This window comes from Momordica charantia (assembly GCF_013281855.1).
Source record: "Momordica charantia cultivar OHB3-1 chromosome 9 unlocalized genomic scaffold, Mcharantia_2.0 BLBB01000009.1, whole genome shotgun sequence".
Taxonomy (NCBI): domain Eukaryota; kingdom Viridiplantae; phylum Streptophyta; class Magnoliopsida; order Cucurbitales; family Cucurbitaceae; genus Momordica; species Momordica charantia.
In genome coordinates, this window is record NW_028275167.1 from 19,048,503 (window position 1) to 19,075,177 (window position 26,675).

At 38.7% G+C, this 26,675-nt stretch overlaps 1 protein-coding gene across 4 annotated transcripts in view; it reads left to right on the forward strand.

Moving 5' to 3' along the window:
- Positions 1 to 26,675, forward strand: part of LOC111014106 (Zinc finger C-x8-C-x5-C-x3-H type family protein) — a 41,505-nt gene that overhangs the window by 4,206 nt on the left and 10,624 nt on the right. For 3 of the 4 annotated variants that reach the window (XR_015787312.1, XM_088117827.1, XM_088117829.1), the window contains 4 exons: positions 10,621 to 10,714; positions 14,846 to 14,920; positions 20,162 to 20,382; positions 20,511 to 20,629. Coding sequence is in view for 3 of the 4 variants with exons in the window: in XM_088117827.1 (XP_087973953.1) it covers positions 10,621 to 10,714; positions 14,846 to 14,920; positions 20,162 to 20,382; positions 20,511 to 20,629 (509 nt within the window). In the remaining variant the exon portion in view is untranslated. The remainder of the gene's footprint in view (positions 1 to 10,620; positions 10,715 to 14,845; positions 14,921 to 20,161; positions 20,383 to 20,510; positions 20,630 to 26,675) is intronic. The other variant, XM_088117828.1, reaches the window with a different exon arrangement.

Genomic DNA, 26,675 nt, shown 5'->3' on the forward strand with positions numbered 1-26,675 from the left:
TATAAAAAATACAAAAATATATATGTACATATACATAATAATAAATACTCCATTTTTATAATAATCTGACTAGCATGCAGCCTCTTTTGTGAGCCTAGAAAATGCTACTTTAATGATCTGTCTTCAAATTTATCTTCTCTTCCCTCTAAGTTCTACTTCTACCTTTCCTCGATTATTCTTCCCCTCTCCCAACCTTTCTTCTTCACCTCTCCCAACCTTTCTTCTTCACCTCTCCCAACCTTTCTTCTTCACTTCCTTCTGCCTCTCTTTCGACCACTTTTCTTCCTCTTTGACCAAATGAGAGAGAGAGAAATTTAACAAATGAGATGAAAGCATGAGGAAGAGAGGAATTGTGGAGAAAAAGAAGGAAATGGTATGGGTTAAATTTATTTATTTTTCCTAGTTATTACAGAAGCCCCTAAGGTGCAACGCTTTGCACCTCAGGGCTTCAACGGAAGGCGCACGCCTTCCTAGTGTCGCCTCGCCTAGAAAAGGCGAGGTGTTGGACTTGCGCCTAGCGCCTAGGTGTGCGCCTGAAAGGGGGCTTTTTAAAACACTGCTTTCGCTTGAACCCAAATCTAGTGCTACTCAACTTTCAAATCCAATTTTTAGAACATTACTGTCCCGTTTAACTCGTCTAACAACTCATCAATGACCGGGATTAGAAACTTATCTAACTCGGTCTCCTTATAAGCGCCCGGTAGTTGACGTAGAACCTCCAACTCCCATCTTTCTTTCAGACCAGCAGAACGAGGCTTGAATACGGGTTGTAGCTAGGTTGCATTATCCCTGTTGTTAACATCTCCCGAACTAGCCATTCAATTTCAATATTTTGGGCATAGTTGTATGGTCAAAAATTCACTAGAGAACTACTGTCCCTTAGCACAATGGCGTGATCATGGTCTCTCTTTGGGGAAGCCTCCCAGGCATATGAATGTGCCTCAAGCACTGGGCCTAACTCGGGTGCGATAACCACCTCCTTTGGTGGTTTTGTCGTGACACTACAGCATAATTCCCTGGACTTCTTTGTGGATGGCTCGCCTTATGGCATGGAAGGAGATGGATGAATTGCAGAGGGATAGGCCACCCTTTTAACATTACTGAAGGATTCCTCATCTTGAATATCATCGTGAGTCTTCCAGTTCACATTCGTTTCTCCTAGCAAAAATAAACTTCCACCATTTCCGACTCTCGCTGTTTCAGCTTGACCCCTCGACACACCTCTTTGCCTTGATTAAGTTGTTGGTGAAGCCACGTTGTACTTGCTGGCCTTTTCCATCGATAGGTTTTGCTGCTTCATCAGCCATTTTGCAACAAAGTTGTGGGTAGCCCCACTGACCACTCACTGACCACCTCTTTGTTGCCCACGGTGCCTTGTACCTTCATCGAATGCGTGAGACTACACCCACGACAGATTTTAGTGATAAGGCGACGGGTGGTGCTGACGAACTCACGTAATCCCATTCTTCTTTTGGGACGCAAAGGAATTTTAGTTCCTTATTTTTACATTTGTGCCCTACCGTATAGCTTTCCTCGCAACAAAACAAAGGCCTTGCTCTTTTTGGTGCCTAAGCTCTACGTTTGTTAGTTTTTCTATAGGTTGTGTACTTTCGTGTAGGTGTTGCCATCATTCCTTTCGTCGTTCCCTTGTCTTTTCCAATTGACGCTGAGGGTTGTGCCCTTGTATAACTTGTCGTACGTGGCGATGGTGCCCTAGTTTTACCTGATTTGATAGCCAAATTTCTATTCGCGATTAATTGGGCCACGATTATCATCTCTTCAAGCCCAATTGGGCCACGATTATCATCTCTTCAAGCCCAATCGGACAATGCAACCTCAGTTCAGCCCTAATTTCAAGCTTAAGCCCACTAACAAAGTTCCCCTCCCAAACCATATATGGAAGAGGCAATAACGGGACTCCATAAACCTTGAACCGATGCCGATAACCCTCACGCTACCTTCTTGTTTAAGGGATTGGGAACGTTCATACAGTTGTCTCTTTTGTGACATTTGAAACCAGTTGATCAATGCTGCTGAAATTTCGACTAGCTTCGAAAGGTCGTCTATTATAAGTCTAGCGACACTAAGCCAAAGCTCTCCTAGTTGCACCATCACCATCTCTAGCCGCTCCTCTTCCAAAACGTGGTTGATGGTATAGTAACGATCTGTTTGGAACAACTAGCCTTTGGGGTTGTCACCGTCGAACAAAGATAGGTCAATTTCTCTCAACTCCGATTCTCCTGTTTGATTTACCCCCTTGAATCTCCCACTCGTCTTCCTCGATCCTCCTTCAACCGTTGGTCTGAATGTATTTTTCCCTTTGTCGCCTCTCACTATTTCGAACACAGTTGCATTAGAAGCGTCCTGGTTCCTCATTAGCATCCCCAATCCTTTCAATATCGCTGCTGGGGTCTTTTCTTTTTTTTTTTTAACAAGGAAAAAACCTGTCATTAATATTATGAAAAGGAAGAAAAATGTTCAAGCATCCAAACTCCAAAGGGAAGTGAAAAAAGAAAAGGAAAAAAAAACGACCAAACAAAGGACAAAGCTCCAAACTTTACAAGAGACAAAAAGCATGGAGGAACGACTAATCGCCCCTACTCATCCCTCCAAAGCATCTATCCTACTTCCCATCCTTTTCCCTTTCTGCATGCCCTGGAATCGATGCTCTGATACCAGATAAGTTTCATATGACTTATCTCAATATTTCATTAAGAAAACCAGCAGAAAAACAAAGAACAAGTATTCTTAGTACTTAAAAGAGGCCGGGTTCTCTCCTTAAAACAATTCTAAGCCAAAGGAAACCTGAAAATCATGTGAATTGTGGTGTATTCTTGGAGGATCCCATTCATGAGAGATAGGAAGGTGGACATAGCGTTGGTTAGGCCGAATGACATGACCAAAAATTCGTAGTGGCCCTCATGGGTGCGAAACGCTGTCTTCGGTACATCTTCCACTCGAACCTGAATCTGGTGATACCCAACCTTCAAATTTAGTTTTGAGCACATCGCTGCCTGTTTAACTTGTCTAACAGCTCATGGATGACTGGAATTGGAAAACGATCTTACATAGTCTCATTATTATTTTTTGCACAGGAAACAATTTTTCAATATATGAAAAGGACACAAAAGTAATAAAAAACAAGCTCAACAATAGCAATACAAACACAGAGAATAGATAAAGAAAATTTAAATCCAACAGCCTCCTCTAAAGATTAAAGAACCATGAAAACTGCAGCTAACAAAGCTTGGAGAACCAAAAAACATCAAAACCTACTGCAGAGAAGGATCCGAAGAAGAAGACTCCTCAAAGAAGGCCTTGAACTCATTTAGATACTCTTTAAACAAAATAATCTGCATCTTAAGAAAAATTATTTTAAGGTGGAGAGCTTCTTCTCGATCTCTAATAAGCTCCTTATCAAGAGAGGACAAATAGGACTCCAAATGGGAAGGAGAGTGGTGTAGGCAATTTTGAGAGAAAACTAGGATTGTATTCAAGTGTAGGAAAAGTTACAAATGACCAGCTATTTATAGGAAATATCCTAGGGATATGGGAAGAACTAACAACTTAACTATGTAACTAACTAACTAACTCAAAGCTAACTAAAGTAGTTACTGATAGTTACATCAATTTTCCCTCCCTCTAAAAAAACTCGACCTCGAGTTAAGAAGCCAATGCAAAAGAATCTGGTGCTGCGTATGGATATATGTCTGCCACATTGAAGATTGGACTAATATTGAAGTCTGGAGGTAGCTGGATTTTGTAAGCATTTGGGCCGTACTTTTGTAATATCTCAAAAGGTCCCCATTTTTTCTTCTGTAACTTGTGTGTTGTACCAGAAGGCAGCCTTCCTTTAGTCAAGTGTATCATGACCAAATCTCCTTCTTTGAACTCTTGGTCGCACCTCTTTTTGTCAGCCTGTTGCTTGTACTTTGCGTTTGTCGTTTCAATATGTTGGCGAACTTCTTCATGTAATTGTTGAATTCGTTCGGCCATTGGTTCAGCTTTCAAACTGAAATCAACAGAAAGAGGAATATTAGCAAGGTCTACTGTTGTTAGTTTTGGCAGACTAGTATAAACTACTTCAAAGGTGGACTTCCCTGTGGTCCGGTTTTGCATGTGGTTGAAAGCAAATTCCGCTTGTGCTAGGGCCAGATCCCATTGCTTTGGTCTATCACTGCAAATACAGTGTATGAGATTGCCGAAAGTCCGGTTTGTTACTTCCGTTTGACCATCCGTTTGTGGATGGTTTGTTGTGCTGTATTTTAGTGAAGTATCGAATTTGTGCCAAAGTGTCTTCCAAAAGTGACTAAGGAACTTGACGTCCTTATCTGACACTATGGTCTTTGGTATGCCATGTAAGCGGACGATTTCCCTAAAGAATAAATTTGCCACATATATGGCATCTGATGTTTTCTTACAAGCCAAAAAATGGGCCATTTTGCTGAATCGGTCCACAACCACTAACACTGAATCATAACCTCGTTGTGTGCGGGGTAATCCAAGGACAAAGTCCATAGATAGATCTTCCCAAATATTTTTTGGTGTAGGTAAAGGTATGTAAAGGCCAGTCTTCTGTTTTGTCCCCTTATTAGTTTGACAAATGAAACACTTGGAGACATAGCTAAAGACGTCTTTTCGTAGTTGAGGCCAAAAGAAGCATGCTCCCACAAGGGTTAGTATTTTGTCTCGGCCAAAGTGACCGACCAAACCTCCCGCATGTAGGTCTTTAATCAGGGCTTCTCTTTGGGATGTACGAGGGATACAAAGTTGATCCCCCTTAAAGAGATACCCATCTAGGATATGAAATTCTCCTGTATGTTTGTGTTGCTGACAATGAGTCCATATTGTTTCGAAATCTGGATCAGTTTGGTAATTTGTAGGTAAGGCCGAAAAAGCAGTAACTTCACTTTGTAAAATCGTGAGAAGAGAATCTTTCCTACTAAGGGCATCTGCCTTATTAAGGGTACCATCCTTGTGTTTGATAACAAAATCAAACCTCTGCAAAAAGGACAGCCATCTAGCATGCATGCGGCTGATAGATTTCTGTGTGTGAAGGAACTTTAAAGAGAAATGGTCAGTAAATAAGATAAATTCGTGGCTAAGCAAGTAGTGCTCCCATTGTTTAAGGGCTTGAACCCGGGCATATAATTCTTGCTCGTATGTACTCCAATTTTGGCGAGAGAGGCTTAATTTCTCACTAAAGTACTCAATCGGATGTTGATTTTGGGATAAAACAGCTCCAATACCAACCCCAGAAGCGTCTACGGCTACCTCAAAGGGTTGGGTGAAGTCTGGCAGTTTCAAAACGGGGCTGTTTGTTAATTTCTGTTTCAAATGTAGGAAACTCTGCTTCTGAGCTTGAGACCACTGGAAGTTGCCCTTTTTTAGGCAATCAGTGAGGGGGCCCGCGATAGTGCTAAAGTCCTTAATGAATTTTCTATAAAAAGAAGCTAATCCGAGGAAGCATTGGATGCCTTTTATGGAATTAGGTTCAGGCCAATGAGAAATAGCCTTAATTTTGGCTGGATCCATTTTTAACCCCTGCTGACTAATTATAAACCCTAGGAAAGAGATTTCTGAGACTAGAAAAAGGCATTTTTTGATATTTATGACCAGTTTATTGTGGTGTAGGGCTGAAAACAGAGTGTCCAAGTGTGTAATGTGGTCACTTCTTGTTTTACTATAGACTAAGATGTCATCAAAGTAGACAACTATAAATTTGTGTAAAAAAGGAAGAAGTACCTGATGCATTAGGCGCATGAAAGTGCTTGGTGCGTTGGATAAACCAAATGACATGACTAACCATTCGAATAGCCCTTCGTTTGTCTTGAAAGCTGTTTTCCATTCGTCTCCTGGACGAATTCTGATTTGGTGGTATCCACTGCGGAGATCCACTTTAGAAAAGAAGTTGGCACCCCTAATTGGTCAAGGAGATCATTGATGCGAGGGATAGGAAACCGATATTTGATAGTAATCTTGTTGATAGCCCGGCTATCCACACATTCGCCAAGATCCATCTTTTTTGGGCGTAAGGAGTGCTGGGACAGCACAAGGGCTTAAGCTAGGTTTAATATGGCCTTTGGATAACAATTCTGCCACTTGGTCATGTAAAATTTTGTATTCATTTGGACTCATGCGATAACGTGGCAAGTTGGGTAATGGGCACCTGGAATGAGATCAATGTGATGTTGAATGTCCCTCATTGGAGGTAAAGACTCTGGTGGATTAAGGAGGTCAGGAAAGGTGGATAAGAGTTGGTCAACCTCCGGTGGTATGGTAGAGGTAGTAATAGTATCGGAACTATCAAAGCTCTTTATTATCAAACTCAAAATAGGAGCAGATTGTTGAAACAGAAGTTGTTTTGAATTGCAAATGTGGAAAAGATTGCCTTTGTCCACATGTTTTGAATTTGTAGGGCTGGTTAGAGGGAGTAGAACCACTGTTTTCCCCATCCATGTAAATTCATGTGTTTTCACGACCCCTATGGATGGCCTGAGTATCAAATTGCCAAGGACGTCCCAAAAGGATGTGACAAACATCCATATCGAGGACGTCACATGTAATTTGATCCTTGTAGCTTGTCCCAATGAATAATGGAATAGTACACAGGGTATTAACAAGGGCCTCACCACCCTTTCAGATCCAACTGATCTTGTATGGCGTGGGGTGGGGGAAACTTTGAGGTTTAAGCTTGAAACCAGCTTACTTGAAACGACATTTTCAGTACTGCCACTATCAATGATAATAGTACAAACCTTACCATTGACAGTACATCGCGTGCGGAATAAGGAGTGTCGTTGTGGCGTAGGTTGTATCTTAGGGGTAAGTAAAATTCTTTCCAACACACAAGAAATTTGATCTCCTTCATCGGGTTCCAGGTAGGCAATATCTCCGTCGGAGTCATGGCCACAAGACTCACCCAAATCTTGGTCATCTTCCACAAAGTTAACCATTTTACGCTGTGGACATTCATTGGATAAATGGCCCACTTGCCCACAGCGAAAACATTTTCCCAATGTGGGTCTATTGTAAACATTGGATGTCTTCTTGATAGGTTGGTCAGTAGGTTTGGTATCCTCAGATCCTTTACCTTTGGAAGTAGAGGCAGAACCGGGGGTGGTTTTATCAAGGTAGAATGTACCTTTTTTGGAAGAACCAATTGGAACGTCTCCCAGTGTCCTTCGTTGATATTGTACCTTAAATCGATTAGCTTGTTGTTCCTCCACGGTTATGGCCGTGGCAATGGCTTCATCAAGATATCCAATTGGTTGGAGCTGAAGTTTTTCTTTGATGTCAGCCCGAAGACCACTAATAAAACGAGCTACTTGGTATTGATCGGGCTCTCCAAGATTGGTTCTTGCTCCCAACCTATGGAATTCCTCGGTGTAGTCTGCTATCGATCGTGTGCCCTGTTTACAATTTTGGTATTGATTGTATAAGATTTGCTCAAAATTGATGGGTAAAAACCTGGCACGCATGAGCTTCTTCATCTTCTCCCAAACGCGGATAGGCACCTTCCCAAAACGTCGCCTGTTGCTGTCCAATTGTTCCCACCAAGGGGAAGCCCCTCCTTTCAATTTTAGCGCCACTAACTTTACCTTCTTGTGGTCCGGAGTCGACATGTATTCAAAAAAGCTTTCTACATTCTTGATCCATTCAAGAAAGCCTTCGATATCTAACCTGCCATCAAACGGAGGAAGATCAACTTTCATCTTGTATTCACTGGGTTCGCGGGGTTGATAAGGATTGTACAGCTGCTGTCTCCGGTCATCCCACAGTGGCATATCCTCCTCATCACTGGATGAATCTACAGGGAATTGTCGTCGGCGAGGGCATTGAACGAACCGACGACGCGCACGCTGTTATTGCTGTCTTTCTTGATATGGTGGACGGGCATAGTATGGTTCTTGATGGTTAGAAAAGGTTCTGGGATAAGGTTCTTGGTTCGGATTGTGGGCTAACTCTGAATGTTGACGAAGAGCAGGATGAGGTTCTTTAAAAGGAACAGGATCTTTCAGCATTCTTGGCACTTGGTGTTGTGCATCACAATCCAAAGCAATCCCCTGTTCTTGAACCTCCTTGCCATTCTTTTTTCTTGGTTGTTCTTGTTGTATCTGCAGACCATCAATCTTGTCTACTAAAACGTTCAAGATTTGTTTAATCTCAACCACATTCCGCTGTAAATTTTCAACAGCTCCTTCAACCATCAGCAAGCGAATGGTTGATGACCGTGGAGAGAGAGCGGTGGTTGGTTCCGCTTCTTTGTCACCGAGTGAAGAGTCTCCGCTTACCGGAGCATTCTTTCTTCCCACCATGGACAATTACCCAAGGACTTTGGTTGCTCTGATACCAAATTGGTGTAGGCAATTTTGAGAGAAAACTAGGATTGTATTCAAGTGTAGGAAAAGTTACAAATGACGAGCTATTTATAGGAAATATCCTAGGGATATGGGAAGAACTAACAACTTAACTATGTAACTAACTAACTAACTCGAGACTAACTAAAGTAGTTACTGATAGTTACATCAGAGAGAGGCTTGATAAAAGCTTGAGGAATAAAACAATGTCTTCTTTAGAAATTCCCGGTGGATACTCCATAGTGAACCAAGCAAACAAGAAGAAAAATGCACTTTTGGGAGAATCTGCAAAACATCGTGAAGAAACTCAACTGCGACCGGCTGAAATATAAATTACAAGGATAGAAAAGACCAACTCCATGAGTGAGGAAGATGAAAGGTCTTCTTAATAAACCTAGACATGAAATCCGAAGCATAACAATAAAAACCTGAGACCTTTCAGATTCAAGAGACTTCTCAATGGTTGGAACCAGGGGAATTTCGAAAGACCCCTTCTGCAAATGACCTTTCAAAATTGAAAAAACCCCTTCTGCGTTCTAAACCTGTCATATTCTCAAAAAGGGATTAATGATGCCGAGAAAAACCTTTTAAAATCCCATAAATATGCCTTGAAAACTAGGATGGGAAAAGTCACTTTTCTTTCCAAAGAAACCTTCGGCTGCAATAAATAAGTGGTAAATTCTAAAAGACCCTTAGGAAACAACACCAACAACCTTTAATCTTCAGAAGAAAACCTAATGGAGATTCTTTGAACTTTTTTCTTCCTTTTCGTATTATCAATGAAAATTTTGTTTCTTGTTCTTAAAGGAAAAAAAAAAAAAAGAAAACCTAATGGAGAACCAATCAGCCCTTGCTGAAGTTTAATGAAAAATGACCTTTCAAATTCAGAAGAACCTTGCTGCCTTTTATTCTTTTGAGAAACTTGGAGTCTGCAAGTACGAAAAACTTAACCACATTAGTTACAACAGTTTTTCCACCTAAACATCGTATAGAAGTGAAAATTAAAAGAGAATACCTTGAAAACCCAACTTCCAGCCAAGCAAAAGAGAATAACCATCAAAACCTTAACCACTTTCCAAAAAAAAAAAAAAAAACTTTAGCATTAAATCAAAGCTTCTTGATTGGAACAAGAGTAATTTCAACTTCTTCAAAGTATTGAAAAATACTTGTTATAGAAAAGGTCCCCTTTTTCTTTGCTACATCTCTTCCTTTATTCTCTATCCTTGAATCTTCAAAATACCGAGGTGTTCTTCTTGATAGTAGATGAGGCCACGATGCTGTCTTTTGGAATAGCCTGATTACTACCCTTCTGTTGACAATTACTAAGATTGTCTATATTTCCTGAAAAGGACCCTTTATCTTCATTGAAGAGATTTACTAAAACATCTAAAATTGACTTCGTTTGCCGGGCTTCATTAACATTCTCTAAATAATCCAAGTCATTCCACAGTCTCCTTCTTAAATGCTCAGTAGCCGAAGTAGAACCTTCAACTCTCATCTTTCTTTTGGACCAGCAAAAAGGGGCTTGATTATAGGTTGTGGCTGGGTTGGATTATCCTCGTTGCTAACATCTCTTGGACTAGCTGTTCGATTTCATTTTTTTGGACTTATGGATACTTATATGATTGGACATTCACCGGAGAACTGCCATCTCAATGGCACGATTATGGGCTCTCTTTGGGGAAAGCCCTCAAGGCATGTGAAAAAAGTATGAATGTGCCTCAAGCACTGGGGCTAACTCGGGCACGATAACCGCCTCCTCTCTTGGTTCTTACTCTAGCATAATTCCTTGGCCTTCTTTGTTGATGGCTCAACTCATGGTGTGGAAGGAAATGAATGAGTCGCAAATGGATGAGTCACCCTTTAACACTACTGAATGATTCCCCATCTTGAATTTCATCTTGAGGGTCTTCCGGTTCATGTTCATTTCCTCTAAGGACCCTAACCAGGGCATGCCAATGAACCTCACAATCGCCCAACTATAGGGGAAAATAATCTTCCAGAATGCATGGAATATGGGGATGGGCAGAGGGATACCTTTCTTAAATTGCTATTTTTGGTAACAAACTTGGCCTAAATATTTAATTTTGTATTAAAATCCACTATTTAAATGTAAAAACAAATATGACAACTAAATCTTGTACCTATATTAGGAATATACTTGTTGATATATTATGTTTTTTCCAAAGTGTCAGGGGCATATCAATGTCAGTGCTAATTCATCTAATGATTTAACACCATTGCACTTTTTTGTTTGCAGTGAACCTTGTGATATTGTTGGTGATGTTAGTTATGAAGAACTACGGGCAATTGCATATGATGAAGCCAAACGAGGGATAAGCTTGCAATCAATTGTAAGGAACCATGTTAACTGCTTTTGACTTCCTAGAACTACATAATGTTGCTTGAGCTTCAGTTGAAATTTTTGGAAATGAATTCACCTTTTATATTCTCTTTTGAGATTTACTTTCTAACATTTTGAAAAATGTTCCAAAGATGAGAATGTACCCTGAATTTTATTCATTTTTTATTTGGACCTCATGATTTCAATTTTTAATTTGTGTGGTTTCATTTATATAATGTCATGATGGGAGCTATGGGTGTGGGGTAATCCTAGGGAGGGTAAAAGTTCTATAGGGTGGGATAGAGAGAAGAAAATAATTTTTGTAGAGAGACGGGGAAATTCTTTTACCACCTCATCCCTATCCTCAACCCTTCCTTGACCCTTTTATTATTAATATATATTAATTATTAAAACTAGTAAATAATTTAAATTCTAATTTTGTGATTAGAAATATATAATTTTAAATATATTTATTGATATCTAATTAAATTTTATTCAAAAGAATAATTTAAAATAAATATAAAACCATAATTTTTCTTGTGAGGAATTCTGATCCCGAATGGGGATTTCCTTGAACTCGATCCTAATTCTCCAAATTGTGGAATGGGGTGGGATGAGAAGTGCATCCTTGCTTCCGAAATGCTGTGTTGTCATTCTAAGAAAGCAATTTGGAACCAAATTTTTTTTTTCAGGATTTGATAACATGAGATTGAGAATAGAAAAATCAATAAGGAGGCTCTTAGTGTGCAAAATGGGAATATGGAGCTTGGGAATGTAATGGTTTACTTAGGAAAAGGATTATTGTGTTTGGTATGTAGGAATAAGATGTGCAGGAGCTTGTAGCCGCAAGTCTTCCAGCCTTCTTTCTTGGATTCTCAATTCGTTTCCTGAGCAAGTTTCCATGGACCAGAAAATTGGAGATCCAAGCTAATTATGAGAAGGAGCTTGCTGAAGCATTCGTCAAATTTTCAATGAAATACAAAGCCTTTTTTTCTGAAAGTGAGTTTGATGAAGATGGACGATGAAGATGAAGATGAAGATGGACGATGAAGATGAAGATGGTTTTGTGTGTGCTGAAGAATCTTGTTGCAGCTTTTGGAGCTTTGGAATGCCCCAACTTGAAGAAAGCATTTAAGACTCTTTTGGCGTGCCTTGTTTTTACTTTAGATATCTATATGAATTGGGAGATATTTATCACTTCATTCTCTTATTTTTTTCTTTTAGTTTTCGCTTTCTCCCCTTTTTGGGGGTTGTATCCTTGAACTTTTGTTTCTTTTCATTTTATCAATCAAAAGTTTAGTTTCTTGTTCATTAAAAAAAGATGTATAAGTGGTAATTTCCTCTGCTTAACCTCATTTGGATGTACAATATTCCAAAGAAAGTGAAGTTTTTCTTTTTCTTTGGTCCTTAGCACATAGATCCTTGAACACCGAAGATGATATGCAAAGGAAGTGAAGTAAATGGGCCTTATCCCCGTGCTCTTGCTTTGTGTCAGATAGGAAGAGACAATAGACCATGTTTTCGTTCACTGTCCCTTTCCAGCTAGGGGCTGGACGTTCTTGTTTCACATTTTTGGATTATCTGGGTGTATGTTGAAGTACGTAGATGATTGGCTGACAGAAGTTTTGCAGGGGTGGAAGATGAAAGGGAAGGCCAAGGTTATTTGGAATTGTGCGATTAGAGCTCTTTTTTTTGGAGTACATGGCTATAAAGAAATCATAGAGCTTTTGAAAATAAATCCTCTTCTTTTTAGTCTTTTGTAATAGTGTACAGTTCACCTCATTCCTGTTCATGATGCCACGCAGAGAAATTGTTTGTGTAACTATAGTCTCTATATGACTATACAAGATTGGAAAGCTATTCTTATAGCTTAGGGAGGGAGTTCCATCTTCTCCTGCCCTTGGGGCTATTTTGTATTTGTTTAGTTGAATGAAAGTTTTCTTATTTTTTTTTTTGAACAAGAAACAACTTTTCATTGATATATGAGACGGAGAAAAAGTTCAAGAATAAAAACTCCCATAGGAGTGAGAGAAAAAGGAAAAGATGAAAGCAAAATATAGGCTTGAAAATGAGCAATACAATCAACATAAGAGTGATATCAAAAGCCAACAAAAAAACAAGCTAACTACAAACAAAAACATCCACCAATTTGTGATGACACAAAAGAGAAGTTTTAGGGGTCTTTAACTTCGGGTTCTCCATCTTTATCTTCTGCATATAGATCTTTGAATACTGGGAAGAATTTGGCTTGAATCTCAGCTAGCTCCCTAGCCCGAGCGGCTTGAATATCCAACCTTCTAGAAAATTCTTCTATCATCAAGGCCCATTCTTCTCGAAGCCTAACAAGCTGAGAATCGAGAAAGGCAAGATACTCATTCAACTGAGAAGGAGAAAGACCCGAAATATGTTTGAGACAATGAAAGGCTTCTTATTAAAAAAAGTGTAAGCTGTAATATATATTTTTATTAATTTTTTCATAAATTTAATTATATTTTTTAATAAACGAAGTAATTGTTTAAAGTTCCATTAAATTTATTAAAGTATTTTGTTTAATAAGTTTTTTTATTATTTTTATTTTTTTTATGAAAAGACAACTTTCATTGAGAAAAAATCGACGAATACAAGGGGTAATACAAAAAAAGAAAGTCCAAGCCAAAAAGAGCCTACGAGTACCCAAAAAAAAAAAAATAAAACAAGGAAGAGAGAAGCAAATTACAAAAAAGGCTCCAATTCAAAAGAATGAGAGATGGAGGAAAATCACTAAAGTCCTTGGTGATAGAAACCCAAAGGGAGGCGTTCAATTTAGCTAAGCCTTACACATCCTCCAAGAATTTTGGAAATTTTCGTCACTCAAGACTCTCTTGTTTCTATGAAGCCAAATGTTCCATAAAATAGCAAAAATAATTGCTTGCCTTATAAGCACCCCTTTCTAGGGGTGGAATACCTCTATCATAAGATCTGTTGCAAGCCAACTACAACCCAAAAGTGCTTCAGAATCTATCCCAAATCCTTGTAGCAAACTGGGAACGTCATCAAGACTTTCCACGACCTTCTTATACACTTTGCTCCATTGGGGCTCTAGCACAATAAAAGACGATCTTTGAATGCAATCCGTGGTGTTAATACTTCCCTGGATGATTTGGCAGGCAAAGAATCTAACTTTCTTGGGGACCTGAACCTTCCATAGCAAAGAAAACAAAGAACTTGTGGGAATGGTGGACCCCTAAAGGATAGAGTAGGAACTGCACGAGAAATCCCTAGACAGACTAGGAGACCAAAAACAATTATCCCTTACTCCAGTTTGTGGGTAGAACTTAGAAAACAAGGATAAGAGCAACGAAATATCTAAAGACTCACAATCTGATTCTGAAAGAGGATGACTGGAAGTCTGGAACCAAAGTTTAAGGATAAGGAGTCTTGAGTGAGGTTTGGAAATTGGCTTGTTGGAACCAAAGTTGGGGACATTACCTCTTTTTTAGAGTATTTATATTAGTATACTTTATATTATTGTAGTAATCTATATTAGTTTGTCATTTATCGTCCTTTTACATGACCAACTTGTATATTTGTATATATATATGCTTCAGTAATGATAATAGCATAATCAGATTCTCTCCGACCTTAGTCTTTATACCTCTCTTTGTTGAGTAGAAGGAGGTTTGGAAATTGGCAGGCTTCTGCTAAGTGGGGATGGCGTTTTAGTATTGAATCTTCAGCTCTTTGGTGGCAAGTTGTGGGCTTGTGGCAAGCATTTACAGTTTTGTCTATTTTGGATGAAACGTTTCTGGAAAATTGAAGGTTAATTCCCTCGGTAAACCTAGAGTTTCTACTTCTTCATCTATGCCCATTGGTTTTGTTTCAAAGCTATGGAATTTGTGTCTATTTTGGTTTCGTTTGTTTCGGTTCAATTGGTTTGGTTCACTTGGCTCTGTTCAATTGGTTTGGTTCGATTCCCTTTCCTCCGTCAGATTTGGTTTGGTCTGTTTCAGTGCAGTTTTTGTTTGTGTCCATATTGTTGAAGTTATGATCGACAAGAAATTAATGGTAACGATTTCTGCGGAAGAGTTTGCTAAATTCCAACAGTATCAAGAGTCATTGATGATATCATCCTCTAATCCAATTATTGTCATTGCTGATTCAGGTAATACCAATAAATGTCTTATTTCTTCTGCGTCAAAATGGGTCATTGACTCTGGTGCTACGAATCATATGTCAGGTAACCCCAATTTATTTGCTACCTTTTCACCATCTACATCTTTACCTGATGTTACAATAGCAGATGACACCACTTCTCCGGTTCTTGGCTCTGGCACAGTTCATCTCTCCAAAACTCTTTCATTGACCTCTGTTTTAAATTTGCCACAATTTTCTTTTAATTTGATCTCTGTCAGTAAACTTACTCGTGATCTCAATTGTTGTGTCTTATTCTTTCCTGGTTATTGCTTATTTCAGTATCTTACAACGAAGAAGACTATTGGTATAGGGCGTGAATCTAATGGCCTCTACACGTTTGATACACAAATACCTACAGCCACCATTTGCACTCGAGTGCCAACTCTTTTCGAAGAACATTGTCGTTTGGGTTATCCATCTCTCTCCGTGTTAAAGAGTCTCCATCCTCAATTTCATAGTTTGCATTCTTTAGATTGTGAGTCATGTCAATTCGCTAAGTTTCATCGTCTCAGTTCCTATCCTAGAGTCAATACACGAGCTAATGCTCTTTCTGAATTAGTCCATTATGATGTTTGGGGTCCTTGTCCTATTGAATCCAAAAATGGATTTCGGTATTTTGTTACTTTTGTCGATGATTTCTCTCTTGTAACTTGGTTATATTTGATGAAATATCGTTTTGAGTTACTTTCTCATTTTCGTAACTTTCATGCTGAAATTCGAACTCAATTTGGTGGCTCTCTTAAAGTTCTATAGAGTGATAATGCTAAGAAATATTTTTCTGGTGCTCTTGGCTCCTATTTAAGTGAATATGGTATTATTCATCAATCCTCGTGTGTTGATACTCCGTCTCAAAATGGAGTTGCAGAAAGGAAATATAGACATCTTCTCGAAACAGCAAGAGCCTTAATGTTTCAAATTCATGTTCCAAAATACTTTTGGGTTGATGCTGTTTCGACGGCTTGCTTCTTGATTAATCGCATGCCTTCGTCAGTTCTTAAGGGTGAAATACCTTATCGTACTATGTGTCCTACGCAACCTTTATTTCCTATTAAACCTAAAATATTTGGTTGCACTTGTTTCGTTCGGGAGGTTCGCCCCCAGCTCACCAAATTAGACCCTAAGTTATTGAAATGCATTTTCCTTGGTTACTCTCGTGTTCAAAAAGGAGTTCTTTGAAGATACTCCTTTTTCATCGTCCTGAGTACCAGTCAGGGGGAGCAGTCACAGGAAGATGATACATTTCTTGTCTATTCTATTGTCTCTACCTCTGTTGAAGAGCTTCCTAGCAATACATCTCCCTCTGATACTTTTTCTCCAGTTGCTAAATTGGCTTCTGTCAGGTTATTCATTTCATTGGCACCTATTCATCATTGGCCCTTGCATCAGCTTGATAATTAAAATGCATTGCTCCATGGTGATCTTCAAGAAGAAGTTGTTGCTCAGGGGGAGAATGGAAAGGTACGTCACCTTCGTAAATCATTATATGGGTTGAAACAAAGTCCGCGAGCATGGTTTGAAAAATTCAGTCAGGTGATTGAAAATTTTGGGATAAAGAAGAGTAAGTTAGATCATTATGTTTTTTATAAAAGATCTGAGTTTGGTGTTATCTTACTAGTTGTATATGTTGATGATATTGTGATTACTGGTAATAATTCATCAGGCATCCTATCACTCAAGTCTTTTCTTCATAGTCAATTTCATACTAAAGATTTGGGAATATTGAAATATTTCTTAGGAATTGAAGTAACACGGAGCAAGAAGGGGATCCTTTTGTCACAAAGAAAGTATGTACTCGACTTGTTAACTGAAACAGGAAAATTAGCTGCTAAGCCACGTAGAACTCCAATGATGCCTAATTTACAACTTACAAAAGAAGGGGAGTTGTTGAAAGATCCTGAGAAGTATAGGAGGTTAGAGGGAAGCTAATTACCTTACAGTTACTAGGCCTGGCATAGCTTATCCAGTCAGTATTATGAGTCAGTTTATGAGTTCTCCTACGACTGACCATTGGGCCACATTGGAACATATTCTATGTTATTTGAAAGGTGCTCCTGGACGTGGTTTGTTATATAAAGATCATGGTCATCTTAATATTGAATGTTTTTCAGATGCTGATTGGGCAGGTTTTAAGGAAGCCAGGAGATCAACTTCGGGATTTTGTGTATTTGTTGGAGGTAATTTAGTTTCTTAGAAAAGTAAGAAACAAAATTTGGTGTCACGTTCAAGTGCTGAATCAGAATATCGAGCCATGACACAGTCGGTGTGTGAATTAGTATATATATATCAGCTTCTGACTGAATTGGGATTTGGCATCACCACTCTAATGAAACTTTGGTGCGATAATCAAGCAGCTTTCCATATTGCATCTAATCCAGTATTTCATGAACAAACCAAACACATTGAAGTTGATTGTCATTATTTACATGAGAAAATACAGTAAGGATTGGTGACTACAGGATATGTGAAGACTAGAGAGCAGTTAGGAGATATCTTCACTAAAGCATTGACTGGAGCACGGATAAATTATCTCTCTAACAAGTTGGGCATGATTAACATATATGCATCAACTTGAGGGGGAGTGTTAGAGTATGTATTAGTATATTTTACATTCTTTTAAATAATATGTATTCATTTGTCCTTTACCTTCCCCTTCTAGGATTAGGTCAACCTTGTATATTTGTCTATATATAGACTTCAGTAATGAGAATGAGATCTATCGGGTTCTCTCAAACCTTAGTTTCTACAGTCTGAAAAGGGTGAATGTTTTATCATGTGTTAGAGTATATATTAGTATATTATATATTCTTGTATTAATATTAATTTGTCCTTTACCTTCTTATAAAATTAGGTCAACCTTATATATTTGTCTATATATATAGACTTTAATAATGAGAATACATCACATTGGATTCTCTCCAACCTTAGTCTCTACATCATGGATTCTCCTTAATGGAAAGTTAATACAGTAGAAGCTCTTCAAAAGAAGCTGCCCATCATGCTCCTTCAACCTTCTGTATGTGTTTTTTGTGCTGCCAATTGTGAAGACAAGGTGCATTTGTTCCTTTTCTGTCCCTTCTGCATGTTGGGATCTCTTCTTTAAATCTTTCAACATTGTTTGGGTTAAGGACAAGGCAGTCTCTTCGTCAAATTTTCAGCTTCTGTTTGGTCCATCCTTACCTCCAAAAGCAAGCCTCTTATGGGCAAATGGTATTAAAGCTTTTTTATCGGAGTTATGGTTTGAGCGAAACCAAGGGCCTTCAATCTGCTCTAATTGGGACGTTTTTTGACTTCTGTCTAGATCTTCTTTTGAATATTTCTATCTTCTTGCCTATTCTAAGGTTGATTTGGTTGTATCTTTTAATTTTTTTTTTCCTTTCTCTTTACTCCTTCGGGAAATTGTATCTTTGAAAAATTTTCTATTCCTTTTCATACATCAATGAAAAGTTTGTTTCTTGTTAGAAAAAAGGAGTCTCATGTGAGAACAAGGATAATCGCAATGAACACCATGTAAGCAAGGCCAAGTGATAAAGACTAGGAAAATTTTGTTTAATAAGTAACTTCATACGACCATCATGGGTTGGCTTGGTGGTCAATAAGGGCCAATATAAAGAGTAAGGGTTGGCTTGGTGGTCAATAAAGGCCAATATAAATAGTAAGAGTTTAGAGAGAATGAGTTCAAATTTTCGGTTGGAGTATTTTTGAACCACAAGATTTTGAGGATTGTTCATAACCTTCTAACTCCACTGATTTTAAACTCGAGGGCGAGTTTTATCTTTTGGGTTGGGGAAATTGATGTAGTTAGTTGGCTGTTAAGTAGCCTTTATCTTTCACATGGCCTAGCTATAGCTTTTGTTTAAGTTGGATTTGGATTTACTGCAAAGTAACTCTAGTTATCTTTTTTATTTTTATTTTTTTTAACGAGAAACGAACTTCTCATTGACATAATGAAAAGGAACATAAATGTTCAATGATACAAACTCTTGAAAGAGGGAAAGAAAACAATGAAATAAACCAAAATTAAACACCGCAACAAAAAGCACAGCCTTAATAGCATTAAACCATAACACCACTGAGGGGCTTTAAATTTAGCTATGCTAAACCTATCGAACAAAGATTTACGCTGCCCATCGAAGATTCTAGATTTCTTTCAAACCATAACTCATAGAGCACAGCCTTAATAGCATTAATCCATAGTAGGCGACCTTGTGGAGGCAAATTCAACCCAAGGAGTAATTGAATGACATTGTCCACGACTACACCACTGAAAGCCCAAGATAAATTGAGTTCTTTGAATAGTAAAGACCAGCACTTCAAAGCATAGGGGCATTGAAAAAATAGATGAACAGAACTCTTCCCACCTGCTTGACAGAGCACACAGATTGAGGGCGATAAACAAGATTCTGAGAGTTTCTTTTGGAGAACATCTGCAGTATTTAGCTTCCCGTTCATGATGATCCAGATAAAAAAACTAACCTTCTTTGGGCATTTTGTTTTCCATGTTGCCTGATAAATGTCAGCTGGCATTAAGGTTGGTGAAAAGGACTTACATAAATAAGCCACTGTGAACGAGCCCGAAGATTCCAAAAACCAGAACCTGCTATCATCCGAGCTACTAGGGATGAATGGATTCAATGTTGACAACAAATCAATAAATTCTGCAGCTTCATCATCTTAGCCTTGTTTTACTTGAGTTAAAACCTCTATAAATAGGTTTCAACCTCATTAATGAGGAGCTATTGAATTATTATCAAAATCCTTGTGCAAGATTGCATCACTAATGGTCTTTAGTTTGGTTCTCGTGAGAATGAAAATTTAGGATTAACCTTAAGCAAAGTATCTTTAATTGCGGTTCATTTAGCCAAAGAACCTAAGTCCTTCACCTGTGATGAAATAATAATCATTGAGAACTTAACCTTCCCTTTCAAGGTTTAGCCTGTTGTTTGTCATAGTTAACCAGGCACTGAGGATCTTATAGATTTTTTCTTTTCCTTTGGCCCCAAAGGTCTTGTCTTCCTTTACTTGGAGTTTTTTGAAGGAATTGGTACGAGGTAAAAAAATTTATCCTTTTGTCATTGGACCAGATGTTGTCAAGGTCCTTCACCAAATTAGACGTGTAGAATGTATGTTAAAACTATAGCAGTGGTTTAATCATGACTCAAGAAACATTTAAGTGTCCTCTATGTGAATTGTGAAGTAGTAAAACTTCCATTCTTTTGATATTGGTAATAATGTTGTACTAGTTTCATCAGTCCGTAACTATTAACTTTAACATATTCTGTTACAGGTTGAAAGAGAGAGAAATTTACTTAATTCTAAGTTAGCCGAGTTCGACAGCCTTCTTCATAAGCCGTATGTAACACCAGTAAATCATACTCCTGGCAATCAAAGCTCATTTTTGGGGACTAATTCTCATTCAACTCTACCAAGTGCTCAAAATAGTGCTCATCCTTCATTGTCAAGTTTTAGCCAGTTGGGTGCATCACTTAATACGGGGTTTGGTGCTAGGTAAGATGACATATAGCTTTATTTTATTGTTTTTCTATGAGAATGTATATAGTTTACAAACTTGATTTGATGCTTTGCGGTCTGCATAACTATCTTTGGGCCTCACATTTGGAGCAATTGTTTCACAGGCCCTCCAACCCACCTAATAATGCATTTGGTCAACCAGTTCAATTATCGAGTGCCCTACGAAAATCGAGTGCATTTGGAGTAGCAAATTTTCCATCAACAAGTGCTGTGGCAGTTGCAGGTGTGTTCATGAGTAATTGTAGAAGCTAGGGTATAAGTCAGTTATGTGTGATTCAATTTTTGATCAGATAAATGGAAACGTTCATTTGATTTCTTGAACAACAAGGCGAATGCAATTGAAAAATTACATCTATAAAAAAGGACAAAAAACGTATCAATTGGTTTGGTTTGTCACTTTACATCCTTTGTAATTTTTCATCCATCTAAAGTAACTTTCATTGTATTTACTTATAGAAATGGGATATATATGAAAAGTTTAGTAACAAAAAGGATTAATTTTAATCTATTAATCTCGATATTAAATTAAAAATTAAATTAATTCCAATTCGATTAAAATTAAGTTAACTTACAAGATTAATTGAAAGTCATCTGAACTATTTTGAAGAAATTCACTAGTTAATAAATGTTTAAATGTCTCCTACAAAGAAGGAAACCTAGCCCCATACATAGTAGTCCTATCTTTGAAGACCTAGATGACGTTGACTATTTTTCGAGTCCGCTCCCCGATGATAGCCCACTTTTGGCTATCTGCAACAGCCCATCCACACCTATTATCCCCACCATTTTTTTGGTGATTTACCAATTACCGAGGCAGCCCCCCTTCACATTTCTACCCCTACACAACCCAACTCACCATCCAACACCCTATCCATCGCCAACCCACCCATACATTCCTCTTCACCCCATGGCCACTGATACTGCTGCACTACCCTCTCTGGCAGACACCCATGACAGCCCTGTCTTTACTGACAAAAACCTAGCCAAAAACCTCTTCTCTCCTAGCTATTTCAACGTTACTTGGCCAGCTACTTACAGGAGTCGGGTTTATTCATCATGGCCATCCCACAAGTAGAAACTAAGGCCAAAAGGCCTTCCAAAACCCAAAAGCCCAAAACAGGTGCACGAGAGCTAAAGAACCTTACCTCTTCCATCAACTAAACGAAAGCTTATAAAGGGGGGACCATCCTATGCCATATGTAGATCCTCTCTTGGAATGTGAGGGGTCTGGGCTCATGGAAGAAGAGGGCCCTCATCAAGCAAACTATCTCCCGCATAAATCCTAGTGTGGTGATCCTACAGGAAACAAAAATGGCTCATATTGACCCCCTATTGTTAAATCCCTTTGGAGTTCCCATGGGATAAATCGGGCGTTTCTTGGCGCTGTGGGTATGGCTGGTGGGATACTTATCCTTTGGAACAACGTTGCCTTTACAACAAGGGAGATTATTGAAGGTGTTTTTTCCCTTTCTCTAAACTTTATCTTAACTGACGGTTTCTCTTTCTGGATCGCAGGAATCTATGGCCCATCCACCTCTGAGCACCGCCATCTTTTTTGGCATGAGCTCAAAGATCTTTCCGACCTTTGTGAGGATCTTTGGATATTAGCTGGGGACTTTAACATCACCAGATGGTCTTGGGAAAAATCCAGTGGCCGCCCCCTCACCAAAAGTATGTAGACTTTCAACTCCTCCATTGATGAATCTGGTCTCATTGATATTCCCCTCAGCAACGGTAAGCTCACGTGGTCCTGGAACCAATCACACTCCGTAATTGATCGTTTCCTATTGGTTAAAGGGTGCACGGACAAATTTGGGATGCCAACTGCTAAGAGACTGGACAGAACCACATCCGATCATTTTACCATCCTCTTGGAATTTGGATAAAATAATTGGGCCCAACACCCTTCAGATTTGAGAACATGTGGCTTGCCCATTAATCCTTCAAGCCTTTCCTAGAGTCTTGGTGGAATAGCAACCCCATCCATGGTTGGCCTGGCCATGGCTTGATGATGAAGCTCAAAGCTTTGAAGCTAGCCCTGAAGGTGTGGAACAAAGAACACTTCGGTTGCATACACTCAAAAGGACAATATCATCCAATCCTTATCCACACTGGACGATTTGGAAGGAACCCACACCCTATCCCTTGACAAGGTTTGGGAGCGCTTGACTATTCGTGAGGAATTACTCTCTCTTGCCGGAAAAGAAGAGATTTTCTGGAGGAAGAAATGCAAGCTAAATTGTCTACATGAGGGGGATGAAAATACTAAATTCTTCCACCGTTTCCTAGCTAACAAAAGAAGACGAAGCACCATTACTGAACTACTCTCTAGGGAAGGTAATAGCCTCACACAAATTGGGGATATTGAAAAGGAATTCGTTGATTTCTACTCATCCCTCTGCACTAGGAAAGCTGGACAGAGATGTTGCCCTACCAATCTCCCATGGGATCCCATCACTATAGAAAACTCAACAAGGCTGGAGCTCCCTTTCACGGAAGAGGAGATCTACAAAGCAGTCTGTTGTCTTGTCTTGGAAAGGACAAAGCCCTTGGGCTGGATGGTTTCACTGCAAATTTTTTCAAAAAATCATGGAACACTATCAAATTTAATATTTTGGCAATGTTCCAAGATTTTTTCCAAAATGGAATCATCAATGCTGCATTAAACGAGACCTATATTTGCCTCATCCCTAAGCGAAAAGATGCAAAAACAGTCCATGACTATCGCCCTATCAGCCTCATTCCTTGTGCATACAAAATCATTGCTCGTGTCCTATCCGAGAGGCTCAAAAACCTGCTGCCCCACACGATTACAGCCCACCAGTCCGCTTTGTCAGGACATATGCCATTTGCAAAGTGGGTGAAAGAAGCGCTCTTAGTTTCTGGCACGATACATGGCTCTCACAAGGGACTCTGGACAGCCTCTATCCCAATCTCTATGCTATTTCGACCAACAAAGAAGCCACTATTTCTGAGCTTTGGTCACACTCCACAGCCACCTGGGATTACAACTTCCGCAGACCACTAAAAGAAATAGATCACTTTCGTTAAGACACATGAAAGAAATAACATGGAAGCCTCACACATAACCCGCCATTTGAGGATGCCCTCAGCACTGAGGAACATGTACAATAGGGTTTGTGTGTGGTTCATCTAGACTATGGACTAGGACAAAAGCGATTGTTAGTACTAGTGGATGGGAAAAAGGGAATGGAACAACTCCAGTATGTCGTTTTACTGTGTATCAAATTTATGATTCCCATTAGTGCACACATCCACTGCCAACTAGTAAATGAAAAGAACAATTAAACAATGCTTGGCCAAATTACTTTCTATGTGGTGGGTGGTGGGTGGTGGGTGGTGGGTTGTGGGGTGGGGGGTTGGAAGCAACTGGGAATGCTGTACGGCGTTTTACTTTATAGGTTCTGTTCTTGTAAGTTGATTGAGCATTTCATAAGATGTTTTTCTTCATTGGTTATTGTAAGTTGATGATCTCTTCACGTAAGGATTGATAAATTGGTAAAGTTGGCAAGGACTTGGGGTCTCTTGGTCATACTGGTTTAAAGGTCTCAAGTTCGAACCTTTTGGTGTGTTTAATACAAAAAACTCTTGATATCTCTCGAGTCTGGGCCTTGGGGTGGGTGCTAGTGCCCCTGGGTATAGGGGAGCAACGCTCTGAATCCCAGTTATCCAAAAAACTGGTAAAGACCGCCTTTCTTTTCTTCTCACTCGTAAATAGGGAATGATCAAGCTTGCCATGGTCTTGAATCTCATGTAAGATAGTAAAATGCACCTTTGAGGCATTGACAAAAAACTAGGGGATTTTTATGAGCACAAATAAAATTGAGAAATAACCGTAACCATTTAGCTAAAAGGGTAAGTGTTAAATTATATTATTTTCTTTTAATTTTCTATTGTGTTTAGGTTAGGTTTCCCTGTTCTAATGGGTAAGTGTTTTCTTATCCTAATAGGCAAGGGTTTCTTTTCTTTTCTTCTTTGTAGCTCCTATTTATAGTCTTGTATCAATTCTTTGGAGGTAAGTAAGAAATAATTTTTTTTCCTTATCAATTAACATGGTTTATTGTGTTCATTGATGATTGTACTCGAGTCTCATGGGTTGTTATTTTAAAGCAAAAATCTGATGTTGGTTCTACCATTCAAACATTCTTTCATATGATAGAAAACCAATTCGGAATCAAACCCAAACGATTCCGCTCTGACAATGCTTGAGATTATTTCAATCAAAACCTAACATCATTCTTTCAGAAAAATGGAGTCATCCATGAGTCATCTTATGTGGACACTCCTCAACAAAATGGAGTGGTCGAAAGAAAAATTGGTCACATTCTTTCTGTGACACGTGCCATTCTTTTTCAAAGAAATGTTTCTAAATCCTTCTGGGTGGAAGCTGTGCTGACAGCCACTTATTTAATCAATTGTTTACCATCTACTACTCTAGAACAGAAAACTCCTATGGATATCCTATCAAAATTTTATCATGATTTTCGAACGACAAATAACTTGATTCCTCAAGTATTTGGTTGTGAAGCCTTTGTTTATGTTCACAGTCATCAGCGAGGTAAACTTGATCCACGAGCACTCAAGTGTATATTTGTAGGATACTCGAACACTCAAAAGGGATATAAATGCTATCATCCTCCTTCAAAAAGGTACTTCATCTTTGCTGATGTTACCTTTTACGAAGATATCAGCTTCTTTACCTCACCTTATCTTCAGGGGGAGGAAATATTGTTGGAAGATAAGAATTTGCCCATTCCCAACCTCACAATTCCTGTATTAAATCCTTTACCATCGCCTGTACCAAACCCTATTGAAATTGACCCCAACATTAGTCAATCCTCCTCATCTTTACCACCCATAGACACCTGACCAGGGCCATCTAACCCTTCTACTACTATACCATTACAGGTTTATTCAAGAAGGAGCATTGAAAAAGATACGCAAGTCCAAGAGTCTGAACATATCTCTCGAACTGAAATTGACAATAAAAGAATCAGTGATGAATCAGACATTACAATATCTGCTAATGATGAGTCGGACCTGAATTTGCCTATTGCTTTAAGGAAGGGAAAACGAACTTGTACTCAGTGTCCATTGTCTCACTTCGTATCATATGACAAACTCTCAAGTGAGTACACAAGTTTCATGGTTAATCTTACTCAGGTAAATATTCCAAACACATATATGGAGGTAATACAACATGAAGAATGGAGGCAAGCAATGAATCTTGAAATGCAGGCTTTAGAAAAAAATAGAACGTGGGAGTTGGTTACTATGCCTAAAGATAAGAAAGCTGTAAGATGTCGATGGATATATACTTTGAAGTATGAACAATTGAGAGGTACAAAACACGGTTGGTTACAAAACACGGATGGGACATGTTACAATATGATGTAAAAAATGCTTTTTTGCATGGTGATCTTCAAGAAGAAATTTATATGGAGATTCCACCTGGATATGAGCAAGCAGGAAATAAAGTTTGTAAATTAAGAAAGGCGTTGTATGGATTAAAGCAATCTCCTAGGGCATGGTTTGGTAGATTTTCTCAAGTTAGGAGGAAGATGAGCTATAAACAAAGTCAGGGAGATCATATATTGTTTATAAAACATTGTACTGCAGGGGGAGTGACAGCACTAATTGTTTATGTCGACGATATTATTGTCACTGGTAATGATAATAACGAACAAGATATATTGAGAAATTGTTTAATCCAAGAGTTTGAAGTTAAAGAACTAGGAAAGCTGAAATATTTTCTTGGAACAGAAGTTGCCTATTCTGAACAAGGCATATTCCTATCACAATAGAAATATGTGATTGACTTACTTTCTGAAACAGGAAAACTTGGCAGCAGACCGATAGGAACGCCAATTGATCAAAACCATAGATTATGTGCATTTGAAGAGAGTCCTCCAGTAAATAAGGAAACTTACCAGAAGTTAGTTGGAAAATTAATATATCTTTCTCATACGAGACCATATATTGCGTATGCTATAGGAGTGGTAAGTCAATTTATGCATAGTCCAAAAGAAGTTCATCTCCAAGCAGTGTACCGAATACTTCACTATTTGAAAAACTCCATTGGGAGAGGATTGTTGTTTAAGAAAGGCGAGAAACTCAATCTAGAAGTTTATACAGATGCAGATTATGCAGGATTGATAGACGATAGAAAATCCACTTCTGGCCATTGTACTTTCTTTGGTGGAAACTTAGTGACATGGAGAAGTAAAAACAAAATGTAGTTGCAAGAT